At 35.4% G+C, this 18,922-nt stretch overlaps 1 protein-coding gene across 1 annotated transcript in view; it reads right to left on the bottom strand.

Annotated features, from left to right (window-relative positions):
- RDX (radixin) overlaps positions 1–18,922 on the bottom strand; it is a 75,853-nt gene that overhangs the window by 13,536 nt on the left and 43,395 nt on the right. The window contains exons 6-10 of the mRNA XM_081240844.1: positions 16,110–16,193; positions 15,761–15,907; positions 14,517–14,613; positions 13,478–13,641; positions 8,065–8,195 (exon numbers count right to left, since the gene is read on the bottom strand). Coding sequence (XP_081096970.1) covers positions 8,065–8,195; positions 13,478–13,641; positions 14,517–14,613; positions 15,761–15,907; positions 16,110–16,193 — 623 coding nt within the window. The remainder of the gene's footprint in view (positions 1–8,064; positions 8,196–13,477; positions 13,642–14,516; positions 14,614–15,760; positions 15,908–16,109; positions 16,194–18,922) is intronic.

Raw genomic sequence — 18,922 nt, 5'->3', positions numbered from 1 at the left:
CTATATTTATATAAGTGTACTTATTTATATAAATATATATATATATTTTTTTCTGCCCCCGCTTGGCAGATGACAGAAACATGTGCGTAGACAGACTGCATATTGGGTAATGCAGCCTGGGAGATGATTAGGAGGAAATGGTCAATCCTACTTCTTTCTCTACAGTGTCCATATGCTGAAGAATTTACAGATCTGCCCAAGACAAATGTACTTGGGGTTTTACACTAACGTAAGCCCATGGAAATCAAGCAGAAGAGAGGGGCAGTTCATATGTATCTGAATAGAACCAGTTTATGAGTCTCATTCATGGCTATTCTTGTTCTGTACCCATTTAGAGTCAAAGCACTTGGGCCACTACTTATTTTCTTATTTGATATATTCCCTCACTTCCATGTCTGCCTGTCCATTAAGTAAATAGCACATGTTTCTCATATGCCACTGTTTCTCAAATGGTTTCTATCAGAATCTCCTGGATGACTTGTTAAACCAGATTGTTGGGTACCACCCCTACGGGTTCTGATTCAATAGATGTGGGATGGAGCCAGACTTTACTTTTCTAACAAGTTTATAGGGGATCTTCTGGTTGCTGGTCCAGGCAGTGCAATCTAATATGCCAATTTTCCACAGCCAAACAATTAGAAGAGAATTGAGACAATAAATTAATTTTTAAATTTACTGAAGTAGACACAAGGAAAAATTTTTTAAAAGTAGGATATGTTCATTATGAAGGGATAACCAGAGGAATTGGGGTGGGTGGTCTTGCTTTTGAATAATATCTGAGATTATTGCCAAAAAAAAAAAGTGGAAAGAAAAACATATCTTTGTGTGTATATCATGTATTTGCTTATTTTATATGCAAAAAAATAGGTATATAATATTCCCAGTGGAGTGGAATAGAGGCAGAGCCTGTAGTATTCTATCAGGCTAAGGAGACAGAGATTTAGACTTTGGGGCTGCCAAAGCATCCAAGGCTTGAAAGGACAAGATCCTGAAAAGGAGTAAACAGAAAAGTCTCAAAATCTATGTGTATTTCTCCTCAAGATATTTGCCAACTCCTAAAATGTACACATAGGGAAACAAGCAAAAAGCAGCTGTAAGAGGGTAAAGAGGTGATCAGAGAGATTAACACTCTCTTGCAGCTTGGGAGTCAAAGGTTGGAGTTCAAGGCGCTCTAAGACAGAAGGGCCCCAGTAAATATGCAGTCTTTCAGATGACACCCCAAAGGGCTAGACTAGCAATGGGAAAACCAGAAAGAGACCAACGTTAACAAAGCCTGAAACCCAGGTTAACTCTATCCAGGTGATCTGCACATATTCTGCCTGTCAAAAGCAAATTAAATCCTCTCTAAAGGAAAATAACACCATCCAAAGTCTCTATAACTTTTCATATACAATGTTGGGCATTCAATCAAAATTACCAGGTATACCAGATAGGACCAAATGAGCCCCTGACACCCTCCCCCCACCCCAAAAAGAGAAAACAGACTACAGAATAGGCCCATAGATTATCCAGACATTGGAGTTTGCAAGCAAGGTCATTAAAAAAAAAACTATGATTGACACTGCTCACCTAGGAGAGGTGGAAAAAAAGCAAAGCATGGGGAAAGAATCAAAGGCCAGAGGAACACTGACAATAACGTAGAAACAGACTGTCAGGGGTCCTACAAACCCTCTGCAAAGATGCCAAGGGCCAGAGTCCCCTTTATAATTATAAAAGTTCAATTTATCAATCTTTTCCTTATGGTTATGAACACATTCTCTCCTTTACTAACTTCTAGCAACTTCATTCTATCTTTAACATTTAGGTTCACAATCCATAGGCCCTCTATAAAGAAAAACCAGCTAAAACTTCAGGAGCTCTTTGACAGGGACCCAAATACACTACTAATTTTATTTTAGCAAAACAGTAAGCCACTGCACTAGAATCATGCATTGAAGGAAAAAAAAAAAGCCCCCTCCCCACGTCAAAAAAGATAAAACATTTATAACCACCAAATACACAGCAATACTGCAAATGTGAAGAGCATGTGAAGCTCCTCCTGTGGCTGAGAATGAAAGATTAAAGGAAGAAAATCTGAAAAGACCAGACTTGGGCAGTGGTGGGAAACCCAACAGAAAAGCTATAGTATTATAAATGCCAACTTAGAAGATAAATCAGAGTTACAGAGCTTGTCATCACACTGAGAAACCGTTATCACATCCTCAACCCATAGAGGTTTGCAGCAAAAACATTTCAACAGCTGATCTTCCTCTCTTGGATTTTCCATCTCCAGAACTTCCTCTCCAGGAGCTCTCTATTAAGAAAAGGATTGTGAATAAGTAGAAAAGGAAGCTACCAGAGATGAGAGGAAAGGAAAAGTATAGTTAATACAGCAAACAAAGAGAAAACTACCAACACAGGGATGATCCAGGAGGTGCATCACCTAGCAATACCATGGGAGGAGAGGGTTTATTCTGTGAAATATGCAGAATATTCAGTCCGTTGACTTAAATGGAGAAGTCCAGTCTTGGCAGATATTAAACTCTTCTGGAGACTTAGTTTGTCCTGTTATAAACTAAATGGCTCTCTGTATTAACTTTTTCAAGTAATTATTTTCCTTTTCTCAATTTCAGGATTATAATTTATGAAAGTATATAATGTGTAATAATTAACAACTAATACCATAAAAGATTAAAGATAAAAGATAAAGTTAAGTAACATGGGAGCCCAAAAGTTGCCTTGTCTTTGAAACATGCTTCCTACCATTTTATTATATACCTATGACTTATTTATGACACGTCAGTTAAAAATCTTTTTAGGTACAACTAGTAACTGAACACTGTGGCATTGGCAATAGGATAGATAAATAAATAAGTGGAACAGAACAGAGTCTAGAAACAGATCCATACACACAGACTTCCGGATTTGTGACAAAGGTGATGCTATGTATGGTACTAAGTCTTTGCAATAAATGGGTCTGGGTCAGTTAGAAATATGTACGGGAAAAAACAAACCTTGACTCTTATAAAAATCACTTACATATGGACTGTGGACCTAAATGTGAAAGGTAAAACAAAGTTTCTAGGAGGTAGTAAACAATAATACATTCACAACCATAAGGAAAAAGAGTGATAAATGGAGCTTAAAGTTAAGACTGTCTTTTCATTAAATGACACCATTAAGAGAGTAAAAAGGTAAACCACGGAGAGATGTTTTTACAATACATGTAAAGAACTCCTACAGATCAATAAGAAAAAGAAGAAAATCCAATTTGTTTTTTGAATGGGCAAAATAAGTGAAAAGGCACTTCACAGACAGCTATAAGCATTTGCTAAGGTGCTCAAAATCATCAGTCATCAAGAAAATTTCACTGTACTCACTGTATTCACCAGAATGACTAAACAAACAAAACAAAAAAGAAACCCTGATAATAATGAGTGGTGAATGTAATGATGAAGATGTAGAGCAGTGGTAGGAATGAAATTTGATACAACCACTTTGGGAAACTGGTGGCAGTATCTACTACAGCTCTATACAGCTGTGATCCCGAAATTCCACTCCTAGATGTGTACATCCCACAAACTAGTAGGTATGTACACCAAGTGCTATGTTCAAGAATGCTCATAGCAGCCTTATTTTATAATAGCCCCAAACTGGAAATATTACAAATGTCCATCACCAGTAGAATGCATGAACTGCGGTAAATACATGCAATAGAATATTACACAACGATGTGAAAAAACAAACTACAGCTACCTGCATAAGTTTGAGCAAAAAGAAGCCATAAGTAAGTACACATGAATTCATTTCTATGTAGTTCAAACATAGGCAAGATGATTCTAAGGCATTACACTGAAAGCATAAGCAATAAAAGCCAAAATAAATAAATGAATAAATTGGACTTCATCCAAATTTAAAACCAAATTTAACACCATCAACAAAGTGAAAAGATTACCCATGGAACAGGGGAAAATATTTGCATATCATATATCTGATATATGATAAGGGATTTACACAAAAATATTAAAAAAAACTCTTATACCTCAACAAAAACAAAAAAAAATGATGGAGAAATGGGCAGAAAATTTGAAAATACATTTTTCCAAAGAAGATATATAAATGGCCAATAAGGATATGGAAAGATACTCAACATCATTAGCCATTAGGAAAATGCAAATCAAAACCACAATGAGATACCACTTCGCACCCATTATCATGACTATAATCCAAAAGATAAATATTAACAAGTATTGGTGAGGATGTGGAGAAAACATGCCTTGCTGGTAGGAATGTTAAATGACATATAATTGTTTAAGAAATCAGATGCGCATGTCCTCAAAAAGTTAAACATATGACCCAGCAATTCCACTCCCAGGCTTATACCCAAAAGAAATGAAAACGCACAGATACACAATAACTTGTACACAAATGTTCATAGCAGCATATTCACAACAGCCAAACAGTGGAAACAACTGATGAAAAAGTAAAATGTAGCATTATACGCATAAAGTCCTTGATACACGCTAAAACGTGATGGACCGTGAAAACATTATGCTCAGCGCAAGTCACAACAGATCACATTTTGCATGACTGCATTCACATGAAATGTCCAGAAGGCAAGTCTATAGAGATAAAAAGTAAATTAGTAGCTGCCTAAGGCTGAGGGAGGGAGAATTGGGAATAAATGGGAGCGACTGCTAACAGGTATGGGACTTCTTTCTGGGGTGATGAAATTGCTCTAAAATTGTGATGGCGGCTGCACAACTATGCAAACATACTAAAAGCTATTAAATTGTACACTTCAAATTGTTGTGTGGTATGTAAATTATATCTCAACAGAGCTATTAGAAAAAAGGTAAGACTAAACCTCATGACGATATAAATCAGAATGATATGTCACATCTGGGGTGAAAAAATGACTGCAAAGGGACACAAGGGGGGGTTCCCTGAGGGCAGGTAATGTTCTCTATCCTGTTCTGGGTAGTTACAAAAATAAATTCACTTTGTAAAAATTCATTGAGTCTTACACCTAAGAGGTATGCACATTATTATACCTATGAAAAAATTTCAGCAACAAAAAACTTTAATATAACTTTATATATCAAAAAATCTCAAAAAGCTAAATTAGGGATTATTTACCTCCATTTTAGAAATTAGGAACATAAGGAAATCTAGAGGCTAATATGACTTGCTTATGGTCCTAAGTTAATGACAGAATTAAAGCTTGGCTCCTATTTGTAAACAATGCATACCTAAACCCCCTCCTACTTACTATTACTACTTTTATCACATTATCCTGTTTATCTCCTTCACAGCACTTAGAACTATATAAAATGATTTTTATTACCTGTTAATTTTATTACTGTCTTTCCTCAATAAACTGTAAGCTACATGAGAGTAGGAGAGTTATCTGTTCAATACTATATCCCCAATACCTAGAACAATGCCTAGAACAGTACTGGGTGTACTTATTAAGTACTAGGTGCTTAACAAGTATCCAGAATGAATGAAATCACTATACCCCCAACTCTTTCCTGTGGTTTGTCTTTGTGAAGGTGGAAATTCACTTTGATATTTGTTGGAATAGTGACTAAATGCAAGTTTGGCTGTATTGTATCTCAAATATAGTCACCAATATATTTTAAAGATGGTTAAAAGAATGATAAAGGAAGCTAAATAATTTAACAATGATGAATTATGACAATGCAAAATGTCAGAATGGTTCTATTTAATGATTTATGACATTTCAAATAATGACTTCAATAAAATTTTTTTTCAAGAAAATGACAATAATGAAGTATGGAAGTTTCTTTTCAAACAAAAACTTATAGGTTTATCTACTAAATATCATGATTTAGATATGACCAGAGTTACTGCATTTGAATGAGAATTTAGCATAAATTACAAGACAACCATGCAGAGTTTAGAGTTTACAGCCTGGAAAAGCTGTATTATGAGAAAAACAAAACAAAACAAACAAAAAAACAAACTGGATGTCCTTTGCCTTAGAATGACTGATTTGAAACTGTCTTGACAGGCATGCTCTATATGCTTTCTTATGTTTTATCTTCCTTATATTCTTTGGTGCTTCTTTACTTGAGTACTTTTCTGTATGTAAACCATTAATATTTTTATTATACATCCTAAATAAATAAGATTGAAAGATTCAGTAAATAGCTATTCTCTAAGAAAATGTATTATGTAAATGAAAAAGTGCTATCCTTCAATCTTCTCTTTAAAATCAGAGCAGTATCATACATTTCTTTAAACTTTCCTTTTTTAAAAAAAAATTATTTTATTTATTTATTTTTGGCTGCATTGGGTCTTCGTTGCTATGCACGGGCTTCCTCTAGCTGCGTTGAGCGGGGGGTTATTCTTCGTTGCAGTGCGCGGGCTTCTCACTGAGGTAGCTTCTCTTGTTGCAGAGCACGGGCTCTAGGTGTGCGGGCTTCAGTAGCTGCGGCACGTGGGCTCAGTAGTTGTGGCTCACGGGCTCTAGAGCACGGGCTCAGTAGTTGTGGTGCATGGGCTTAGTTGCTCCAAGGCATGTGGGATCTTCCCGGACCAGGGCTCGAACCCGTGTCCCCTGCATTGGCAGGCGGATTCTTAACTACTGTGCCACCAGGGAAGCCCTAAACTTACCTTTTTAAAAAAACACACTTTAGTATATTCCAGATTTTTTTTTTTTTACAGTATTCTTCCTCTAAGAGTATTGCTCGTACTCTTCACATGGTGCTTAGTACATGTTACCTCACTTTATTAATATTTTTAATGTATACATCTCATTTCTGTCAACCACACAGGCTTCACTCCCATGCATGCTATGTATCTGTCTTTCGAAAACACAGCACAAAGTAGGCGCATCACAAATGTCTGCTTTTTTAACTGATGAAAAAGCACCTAGAGTGGGAGAAACAGCATCAAGTTGGAATTCAGGAAACAAGTTCTACCCTTGTGTTATGGTCTGCAAATAAGTCTCTTTACTACCTCTGGGCTTTAAACTAAATACTTTCTAGGTCTTTTCTAGCTCTGAGAAATGAGGCTTCTAATGAGTCAGAATAAAATCCAGGTTTTTTTTTTTTCTATTTCTTCTCTTAGAAATATTATTTCCAATCATCTTGCAATTGGAATGATCAGTTTGTGGATTTATAAGTCTCTGTTACTTCCTCCTCTAGCTACCCATCTGCAAGTTATTCTACCTACTTCTCAACAGCATCTCCCCACCACGGTAGGTTGATGTAAGGAATGAAAATAAACCTTAAATAAGACCATTAGCTATTTCCAACAGAAGTGAATGGCTGGTCCTACTAGTTGTCAGGAAAGCAGGTATTAATTTAATTTTATAAATAATGTAGATTTTTATGTTATCCCCTAGATCCTACTGCTTAGGAAGGAGCATAACATCTTATTTTGCTCAATATCTTTTTTCTTTTGTTCTCCCCACTATTTCTTGTTTGAAATTAGTATATTCTAGAGTTACTTTATATAAACCACACTCTCTAAATCCAATGTATCCTTTCTATATATACACTGTAGCATTTTGGTTACCTACTGCCTAGGTCGTAGGTTCTTCCAAACATGTTACCAAAAACAAACAAACAAAACACTTCTACTATGTGTTGTGCATTTTTTTAATATACTGAAATTAAACTTAGAGACAGTTCTAGAAGAGTTTAAATAGTCAGAATAGCTTAAAATGCCTTTAATTACCTAGATGCCTTGAAGTTCTTACATATCCATAAAATACTTTTGTTTAAATACCAGAAAGTATTGAAAACATGTTTTTGTTTATGGAACCCTGAATAATGACAGGAATAAATTACTACATACAGGCATTCGTAATATATAATAAGGGTACACATAAAAATATTTGAGTGCTTAAGTAAATGAAAGACAAAGACTATATGAGCCTTGTATAGTTGAATGTGCCTTAAATGTGTTTATGATATAATTCCACAAGTATTAAATTGGCAATTAAATGTAATTATTCTAGATAAGACAAATAAGATTTAACAGTAGTAAAAAATATTATTAGCTGATGACAGAGCAACAATTTTGAATCCAGTGTCAAAAAGAAACTTTTACCTTTCTGGGCTTTCATTGTCTGTTCTTCAATTTGCCTCAGACGTTCCATTAGCTCTTCCTTTTCACGTTCTATTCTTTCCTTTTCCTTTTCTGCTATTTCTCTTTTCTTCTTTTCATTCTCTAATTGCGCCCTTAAAAGGAATTACAATTGTGCTTTTACAAATTAATATATGCAAATATTCATATGAAGCCTAAGAAGAAAGTACAGCATAAATATTTTAACAGAGTCCTCATTATACTTAGATTTGTTCAAAACTCATATAGTTAAGAATATAGGACTACACTGTTACATACACAGTTGTGAGGCTGCAAAAAGTTTAGTCAACGACTGTTTAAAATGAACTCTTGACAGTAAATTATATGTCAGCACAAAAGGAGTTAACTGCACAGCTGCTATACCCAAGGACATGCCTTCTTTAGATTAGCAGGAGCCCTCCACTGGGGGAAGTGACAAAGGCTTGAAGGGAGTAAACAAGGCTGTTTCACTTTAAACAGCAAAATAACCTGGAAGGGCAACAATTTTCAACCATTAACAATTAATAGAAGTTTAATTTCTAAGGTAGTACCAACTTATGCTTAGATACAAGATGACAAACCAGTTTAATCTCCTTTGATAAATCCCTTAGAATGATAGTACATATCTAAATATAGCCAAATTCATTCATCAAACATCTACCAAGGGCCTACTGTGGGTCGGACTCTATGTTGAGGGCCAGAAGTATAATGATGAAAAAGAGACCCTATGTTAATTATCAGATAATACCGTCTACTTTAATGGGAATAATTTTCTCTCGTTAAAAAAAAATTGATTATGATTTCATCTGACACTTATCTGAATATACCTAAATATTTCTAAAAGACATTGCTGCCATTTGATGTCAATTCTGAATTTCAGGCCCAAACCATGTAGTTTCTCAACCTGCAGTCTCTGATAAGCTTACCAGCAAAGTTCTGTTATCAATTCCTACCTACAGCTCCTAGTACCTATGTGCCTCTAACATGCAAAGAGAATCAACCCAGTTTTGGGATAAACAGGCACAGTTGTGGCAACTCAGCAAGAGACAGACCCTTAAGTGTAAGGGTGACCATACCTGTCCAGCTGGTTTTAATGAATCCTCACAGCATTTAATAATCTAGGGCTTGGAGTTCATTCATGCGAGGGGAGCTCCACCTCTGTTCTAGAATTCCCTACAAGGTACTTTCTCAACAGCCAGGAGTCAGTAGCTAAGCACCCCTCTGCCGCCAAGACTTGGACTCACTCTGCAGCACATTCACCTCTTTCTTCCTATCCTATTCAACCCGTAAGAGTATACACAGATAAAGAGACGTAAGAATTTGGGAGCCCCCACCCCTCTAGAAGACAGGGGTGCTTGAGGTTTAAGGACATGTTTGAGTTTCCCAACTTCCTTGAGCAAAGCAAGGGCCTGGTGGCCTCTGCAGAGGCTGCTGACCTTTCTGTATTCTTTAGAAAGCTGAAGAGGCAGGCTTGTCTGTGAAAGCAAGAGCACAGTACTTTTCAAGGAATTGCTAGTATAGCCAAGAGCTACTTTTTTCCGTGCCAGGCTGCCTGCTGCTCTAAGAGGTTGAATAGCCTACCCCCAACACTCCCCAGCCTCTGCTCAATCAAATCCAGTGTTGCCACAGTTCTCCAAGACAGTTAGTTACCTTCCTCCCTCCCTCCCTGAGGCCCTGAGACACTTTATGAGGACTTACACCACAAAACAGATCTCAAGACAAAGGCTGTAATAATATTCCATGAACTCAGAACCTTTCAGGTCCAGCTCTGGCACACAGATGGCCCCTTCTGGAGATAGGCACTGGTGTTATTTAGCTTTTCCCTATTGATGTTTCATTTGTTCACCCTCAAGGACAGAGGTAAAGGAGATATGGAAGCAGGAAATAAGACAGAAGGTAACAAACAAGTTGGGGGGAAAATTCAGTCTTTGTACTGAAAAAGAGAATAAATGTATAGCCGATATTTAACTTGACTATAATATTTAAAGCATTTTGCAAAGTTTACTCTGCTGCGCTCTTATGAGGCTTGTGTCTCATATCTTCCGTTGCAGAGCACAGGCTCCGGACGTGCAGGTTTAGCGGCCATGGCTCACCAGCCCAGCCGCTCCGCGGCATGTGAGATCTTCCTGGACCAGGGCACGAACCCGCGTCCCCTGCATCGGCAGGCGGACTCTCAATCACTACGCCACCAGGTAAGCCCGTGTCTCATATCTTAATAAGAATTCTCACCTGACTACAGCCATCACCAACTAACATCCCATTCAATTAATACAAATGCCTTTGGCTCTCCACATTTCTTAGTGACACCTAGTTTTTGCAGGCCTGTCGTCTCCCTTATGAAACTGAAAAAGCTTGCTTCTCCCCTAAACCTTATTAGAGGACCAAACTGGTCCATTCACAGGCCACTAGGCATGCCGTGCATATCCTTATCTTTACACATTTGCTTAGGTTGGCTTCATCTACTGAAAATATCGTATCCCTGTCTCTAACTCTCAAAATGAAGTCCCACTTTTCCCATGAAGCAAGCCTCTTGTGATTACTCTAAACCACAGATGTAAATATTTTTACTTAGAGTTTGGATTTGGAAATACTCATTTGACCAAGCTGTTCTATTTTAAGAAATAAATAACACATTAATAAACTATCAATTCTCTGTACTAATATGCAAAAAATATTTTAAAATATACTACTTTTTAAAGAATATCAGATGGCCTCAATTACATTTTTCTTAATGTGAAGATTAAAACATATTCAGACTAACTTCTCAAACTAACTTCTATTCAGACTATGTATTCATAATATTAAGAATTATTTACTGCTACTATTTATTAAAGACATCAGGTACTTTGCGAAATGTTTCTATACTGACGCTAGTATTTCTCACAAAAACTCCTGAAACTAGGACTATTATTTTCATAGTAAGGGCAAGAGAACAGTGGGTCAGAAGTTACTTTTTCAACAAGTGTCAGAAGAGAATTCAAACCCAGATTTATTTAATTCCAAAGCCTGTATTCTTTGCATGGCACCAGCTGAGTCCTAGTGATACAGGCAGCCAGCCATGACACAGAATATCCCATAGCTAACCTACAACTGACATGTAGGTACCTGGCTCTAAACTGTAAACTCAATTCAATTTGGATGCAAATAACTTAAGAACACAGACTACAGGGACCAATAACCCTGTAAGATCATTTTCACTATAAGAAAAAAAGTTATCAGAGTTATGGGGAGAGAATATGGCCACATATGCCAACGTACTGTAGGGAAAGAGGCCTCTTGCTGCCCCTTCCCAGCTACTGTTCTTGCCCAAGAGATTCCAGCAGCACAGGCAGCATACCTCTGAGCATTCCCCAAGTATGTCTGCTGGCTACTCTGTCATTGGGCTTGACCAAAATTGTTTCCACAAACACAGCTGTCATTTCTCTCTGACCTGTAAAGCAGGGAATAAATGAAGACTTGGAATGCCATTTCTGAAAGACTGCCAATCCCTATGTGGCTGGACTAATAAAAAACATCCTCTAGGCATTCAAATGAATTAAACAATTACTGAATTCCCACTGTGTACAAAGCAGTCAATAAATGCTTGCTAATGAAATGCTGGAACCTTTCATGGAATCCAAGAAAGGAACCATGGGGTTGTTACTGTTTTAAAAAAAAAGAAAAGAAAGAAACTTAAAATCTTCCACTTTCATCTAGGCCTTCGAGTAACTAAAATATAGCACCATCACCAAATGGTGTTTATTAATTATACTACACTCCTCTCTATGTGTGAGAAACAAAAGACAAATAGACAAATATATTTATGTTAAGAATGTAAATAATACATCAACATCATAGACAAGCAGATTGGTCAGGACATATTACAGCTTGATGAGTGTGAGATATAATTTCTCATATATCTCATGAGATATAATTTCTCCTATCTCCAGATAGGAGACCTTAGAGGGATGGGAAGGGAAGCAAGGAAGAAAGAGAGGGGGAGGGGAAGGGGGAGAGAGAGAACGAGAGAAAGAAAAAGTTTTGTCTTTTGAGAGAGAGAGGGAAAGGCTATGCTGGATAAGAAAAGAGAGAAAGTAAAGCCCAATACAGAACTATTTTAAAAAGTAGGTAAGACTAGAACTACAATGTGATTCTAAGGTACATGAGAGCAGTGAAAAATGATAGAGCCCAAAGTAACATTCCAACTTAGCATCTTTAATGGTGGGGTCAGGAATTACTGGAAAGTTTCATGCCTGTACAAAAAATGTTTTGTGAAGCAGTAAACTTCTCTAAGACAGACAAATTGAGGGGAGCAATATGAATTACTAAAATATTTGAAATACACAGAACATTTAAGAAAAAAATGTATCTAATACAAACACTAAAAACGTAGGTAGCAAAGTTATATCTGGGAGAGGGCCAATTTAATTGCTGGATTCAAATAATGTTATTGCCAACATGACACATGTTTTTATATATATGGTTAGGGGTCATCAATTTTTTTTTCTTTAGGACCTACTCTATTCTTAGATTATTGTGTTATTCTCCAAAGATTTCCTCAATAGAGGTTAACTTTAATTTGGTCTCTAAATGTTTTCAAATAAAGCATAGAGTCTGAATTAATATAGAATCAGATTTAGGAATTATGTTGCTGGACCCAGTAATGTGATTCCAGGGTCGACAAGGATTTTATTCAGTATTTTTACATTTCAAAAATCTCAATTTAATATATTTAACACCTTTTTCAAAAGTCTAAGTGAACCATGGTTAAAAATATCAGTGTCATTGGTAGGGAGTGCTATTGTTATTCAGCTCTGTATAGTGTGACTGTTCACTTCAGTTCTACAATGTCACTGACACTGTTTCAAAGCAAATACTCAGCACATTCTTACCCTGAAAAATTAAGACACACAAATCACAAGCAAAACAAACTTGAAAATTTCAAACTACTACATCCATACCGAAGTCTGTCAGTAAAAAGCAAGCACAATAAAAGAAAAGCACATCCATGGAGTCATGAAAAGCCATTTTCTCAGAAATATTTGTCAAAGATTTCTAACTTGAAAATTATACATACTCATTTTAAAAGAGGACAGTGATAATACATGCTACCATTCAATTTTTAAAAAAATATTTATTTATTTGGCTGTGCTGGGTGGTAGTTGCAGCACACAGGATATTTACTTGAAGTATGCGGGATCTAGTTCCCCAACCAGGGATCGAACCCTGGCCCTCTGCATTGGGAGCAGGGAGTCCCAACCACTGGACCACCAGGGAAGTCCCTGTCATTCAATTTTAATAACAATGAATCTAATGTAAAAATGTCAATTTAGAGTATGTTAAAGAAACTGATGAGGATTCTTAAATTTTAGATAACCTATTCCTATCAATTAAAAATGAAAGGCTATAAATTCCATACCTTTCCAACTGCTTCTGATGTTTCTCCTCCCTAGCCTGAGCCTTCATCTGCTGTACCTCAATAGTATCAGGCTTCCTTCTTCGCATGTATAGTTCATGGTTTCCCATGCATAAGGCCAAAATCCGCTTATTGATTCTCAGACGAGGCGCATAAAAAACAAAATCCTAAACATAAAGGAGCCCAAATTTACAATCTTCATGAAGGACAGTCACTCACAATAATCTGTACTAAATTTCAACCTGTGCTATGACTTCTAATGTCATATTCCATATAGTTTAGAAATTATAAAATTTCTTCACTCCTCATGTATATGTCATACTTTCACTAACTGGTTCCTCAGCTTTTCATTCCCTACCAGTTTCGTGGAGAAGCTAATGTTCTTACCCTCTCAGTGTATTAAATGTCATTTATTCTTTTTTCTTCTCCAAAGAAACTATGAGCATCAGTTCCTTCACGTCAGAGGAGGATTTTTTTGTTTGTTTTGCCTCTTGCCATTAATCTCAAAACTGGACCTTTGTTCAAGGCTGTTAAGCTTTTTAACCTAGAAATGTTCTCCATATCTTTGTCTTTCCAATACCTGAGTTAAAATACTGGAGTATACTTGACACTAGAGGAATCAAAAAATCTATTTAAATATAAAGATTTCTTAAGTTCAAGGCTTCAAGTTATGAAAATACAAAGTTCATAATGCAAAGCTCTATAAACAAGTTAATTTAGAGTAGGGCAACCTCTACTAATTCTAGCCACCAACATGTTCTTTTAAAATAGGAATGCTGATTGTTTTCAACCACCTCCTAATAAATATTACCTACCTTATAGTTAAATCTCAGTTAAAATAAAACTCTAGTAATTTACATGTTGTAAAAAGATTAAAACCTTGTATTCTTAATGTTATTTCATCATTGGGAAAGTTAAACTATGAAAAGAGAATATTCCTCAGAAGCAATTCAATAAATGAACAATGCCATTCTTCAAGTGATATCATAGCAAAGTGGCAGAAATTTAGAGTTAATACATAAAATGAAAGAATTTTACTTACAGGTGCCTTTTTGTCAATCGGCTTTATAACAAATTTTTTGTCATTAAATGAAATATTTCTGATTTCACTCCAGGGAAAACCAATTTTAGGTGTTAACCTTAAAAAATGAAAGCATCCCTTAAGATGAATGTATTCGCATTATAAAAAGAAACTGAACCATTCCAGTTAAGTCCAAAGTCCCCTTTGTCCATAATCCCCACTCCCAATCCCTCCCATCTTGAGCTAACCCCTCTTTCACATTCCCCATCTTTATCTGTAGTCATAACTATAATAGGTACTCTTACAGAAACTCATTCAAAAATTTTCCAAAGGAAGAAAAAGAAGAAAAGATTTCATCCACAAAAATTACTCTTGAAGTCATTTTTGCTTTTCATTCAAAAATTTCAAAATTTTCTCTTCTGAATGATATAGCATTTTAACTTGCTTTGTAATATATGAAAAAATATATCAGAGTAAAATTAGTAAAATCCTCTCTTTTGGAGTTATTCTATTTGCTTAGGAATGTGTATTTTATTAGATACTTGTAAATAATGAAAATAAAATTCTGGAGCCAACCCAGAATAAAAAGAAACATCTTAGGAGAAGGCATTACTGGCACAGACTTGGTCGCTTATGTGATACAGTAAATTAAAGAAAGGAATAAAGCAATTGTAACTATCATTACTGAAAAGTGCTCTAAGAGCCTGACATATATATTCCTGGTCAATTTCAAAGTAAAATTACACTGTCCATTATGCATGATACAGGAGGAATATTCTACTTCATTGATGTCTAAAAATATTCAAAACAATTCCTATAAGATAAATGTTCAAAAAAAAGTGTTACAAAATACAGTAAATTATACACCTATTAATTCATTGTCTCACTGCTCCTGATGTATACATGCTAATTTCAATTTCAACCTACATGCCAGGCATAACATTTAAGGAATCACTCTTTATCTACGCAAGAACAAATTTTAATTAAGTTACTAGACATAACTCACAAGACATCAAGAAGCACACTTCAAATAAAAGTCAATCATTCTATTTAAAAAATATACTTGAGAACTCTGAAACTGCAAGATGTTGAGAAAACAGATATATGTTATCTGAGAGCCTATGTGGCACTAACAAATTTTTTAATTTGGGAGGGAAAAAAGCAGTTAAGAGTGATTTAGCCCAAAAAGAGCTTTACAAACATAAGAGCAAAGCCATATAGACCAATGAATAATGACTAGTTCACTATGCAACTAATTTACTTACTTGTCATCATGTTCATAAATATTCAGACCCAAAGCATCAACGCCTAGCCACAATTCAGTTCCCTTTTTATTTTTTATTTCAAAATAGTTGACTCCATACATTTCTAGATCCTGTGCAATCTTCAGGTATTCCATCATAGAATCTTCCCTATTGAAATAAAGCTAATTTTAATATATATAAGTAAAAGTAATACCAAACAAATTACAAAAACAATCTGGATTAAAATTTAGTGCTTTATATTTATTTATATGTCAATAATCTGTTGGGGATAATCTGATGTAATAATAAATGCTATGGAAAAAAAAACTTAATTTGAGAAAAAATACTAAGAAAATAACCACCCATATACCTTAGCATTCCTCTATGTTCTTCATGCCAGTTCTGTATTCTTTCTTCCCACTGTTCTTTTGTCAGTTTGTGTTGTTCCAAAACACTGCAAGGAAAAAAAAAATCTATGAAAATGCCTCTAAGGTTCAAATATTCTTTTTAAAAGTCTAGAATCATTCAGTACCTTAACTGTGGTGGTCACACAAAGCTATACACATGATAAAACTGCACAGAATTAACAAATATATATATACACACAAATGATTGCAGTAACACTGATGAAACCTGAATGGGGTCAGTGGATTGCATCAATGTCAACATCCTAGTTGTGATACTGTACTAAAGTCATGCAAGATTTTACCATTACGGAAGGCTGGGAGAAGGATACTCAAGACCCAGACCTCCCTATCGTTTTTTACCAGTGTGTGTGAATCTACAACTATCTCAAAATAAAACGATTCTATGATCCTGAAACTATTTTACATAATATATGTTTTTAAGATAGTTATATGGCTAGTTTATGGGAATTCAAATATTTGAAATGAATAAAATATTGGGCCAAAAAAAGGGAAAATGACTTCCTCATGATTAATAAAAAAAATTAGACAAGAACAGACTGAAAATCAGAATTCTTGGGTCTTAATTCTTCTATGACTCTATGTATTTACTTTCTTTGCTGCTAAATTTAATTTTGTTATTTTCTATCGGTAATACTTTTATATAAGAAGTATACAAGTGAAAAGGCATTTTTTTCACCACCCCCCAACACTTCAAATAATTTATTAGTTTCTTTTGTATCCTTCCAGTGTTTCTTCTGCAAATGTAAGCAAACACAAACATTCTCATTTTCAACGACAAACATTTTAACACCAAATGAGCAAATTCAGCATGCGTATAATTTACCTGCTGTGTTTACTATCCTGCTATGTGTTTCTGTTCTCCTTGGGAATTATGATGACAATTATCCAACTTTATTGATGAATACTCAGATCCTATTTTACTGATAGCAAAAGCTGTGGTATTAAAATATTATTTTTTTACTATGTAAAAATTTTAAGGTAAACCCACGGATTTCTTAGCAGCATAAAGGAATCTTGGAATATAATCTTCCCTTGGACAAGTTACTCACTATTTAGAGTGAATTCCTTAATGAGGCCTCAGACAGACCATGATGTTTTTACTACACACCATTTTCTCTATGTATCCTTTTAAGCTCTTGCTTTTGAGGAGATTTTTGTCTTCCTCTTTACAGTATTTAAGTTTCCACATTTTTCTTGTCTTTATAACTCTCTTGCCATCTGGCCTCTGTGCTCACCAAGAGGCAAGGCTTGAGGGCATAATCAGTGCAGCCAATTGCAGATATTACAATGTTAACTAAATCTGAAGGTATGGATTAATTAAATTAAATGTCACTAAGATTTATGTTCTAGCTTTTTATATTCTGAATTTCAAATCTCATTCGTTTGCATTTTGTATAATGTGCTTGTATTATTAATCTGCATGACTGGTTTGCAGGTATCCAAAAATTCCCACTTTGGAAAAGAATCTGAAGAAGAATGGATATATATATATATATGTATAACTGAACCACTTTGCAGTACACCTGAAACTAACACAACATTGTAAATCAACTATACCCCACTATAAAATAAAAATTAAATTAAAAAAAAAGAGATAATAACTAAAAAAAAAAGAGGAAAAAATTCCCACTTCTTTTTCTTCTTCTGTCCAGGAAAAAGGAGATCTTCTTCACGGTAAGGCTAATCTGTCCCACCTGGCTTTAAATCTGTCTATTTGAGACTTTAAAAGACTTATCCCTCTATTTTCTCAGGATCTTCACTCCATCATTTATTGTCCTCTGCCTACATATATTACCAGATACAGGCATACCACAGAGATATTTTCGGTTCATTTCCAGACCACAATAAGAAAGCAAGTCACACAAATTTTTTGGTTTCCCAGTGCATATATGGTTATGGTTATACTATACTGTAGTCTATTAAGTGTGCAATAGCATTATATCCATAGAGACAATGTACATACCTTAATTTAAAAATATTTTATTGCTAAAAAATGCTAACCACCATCTGAGGCTTCAGGGAGTCATAATCGTTTTGCTAGTGGAGGGTTTGAAATATTGCGAGAGCTACCAAATGTGACACAGAGACATGAAGTGAGCTAAAGCTGCTAGAAAAAACAGTGCTAAAAGACTTGCTTGATGCAGGGTTGCCACGAACCTTCAATTTGTAAAAAACACAATACCTAAAGCACACAATAAAGCAAAGTGAGAAAAAAGGAGGTATGCCTATATACTTATTTGTGTTAAGAGGGCAAAGATCACATCCATGTTGCTCACCACTTATGCCCAGTGCCAGAACAAAAGAGGCAAAAATCTGTAGAGTGAATAAAGGAATTAATTCTTTTCCATCTTTTAAAGAACATGTCTATAAACTCATGCTTCCCTCCTCTTAGTATTTTTCTTTGTCACAGCCAAATTTCTTTCGTGAACTGTTCATATTCACCATCCTTCATTTCCATACCTCACATCACCACCCCCAGTCCACCACAATCTGGCTTCAACCCCCAACAATCTACTGAAACTGCTCTTATACTAGAGATATTTCAAACTCAATAGGTTCAAAACTGAAATCTTCCTCCTCTGAAATGTGTTCCTTCTCCTCTTACCTTGAAAAGGTATTACAAACCACCCAAATGCCCAAGTCAGAAACCTGGTACACAAAAATTTATGCATATCTAGCTCTTTTTAAAAGGGAGGGATACTATCTGGTGGAGCTGATTATTCCTATCAGCAGATTGCTAAACTCTACTGTGGGA

Source organism: Mesoplodon bidens (genome assembly GCF_964165515.1).
Source record: "Mesoplodon bidens genome assembly, chromosome: 7".
Taxonomy (NCBI): Eukaryota; Metazoa; Chordata; class Mammalia; order Artiodactyla; family Ziphiidae; genus Mesoplodon; species Mesoplodon bidens.
Note: the sequence above shows the minus strand (reverse complement) of the source record. Positions and strands in the feature narration are given on the sequence as shown.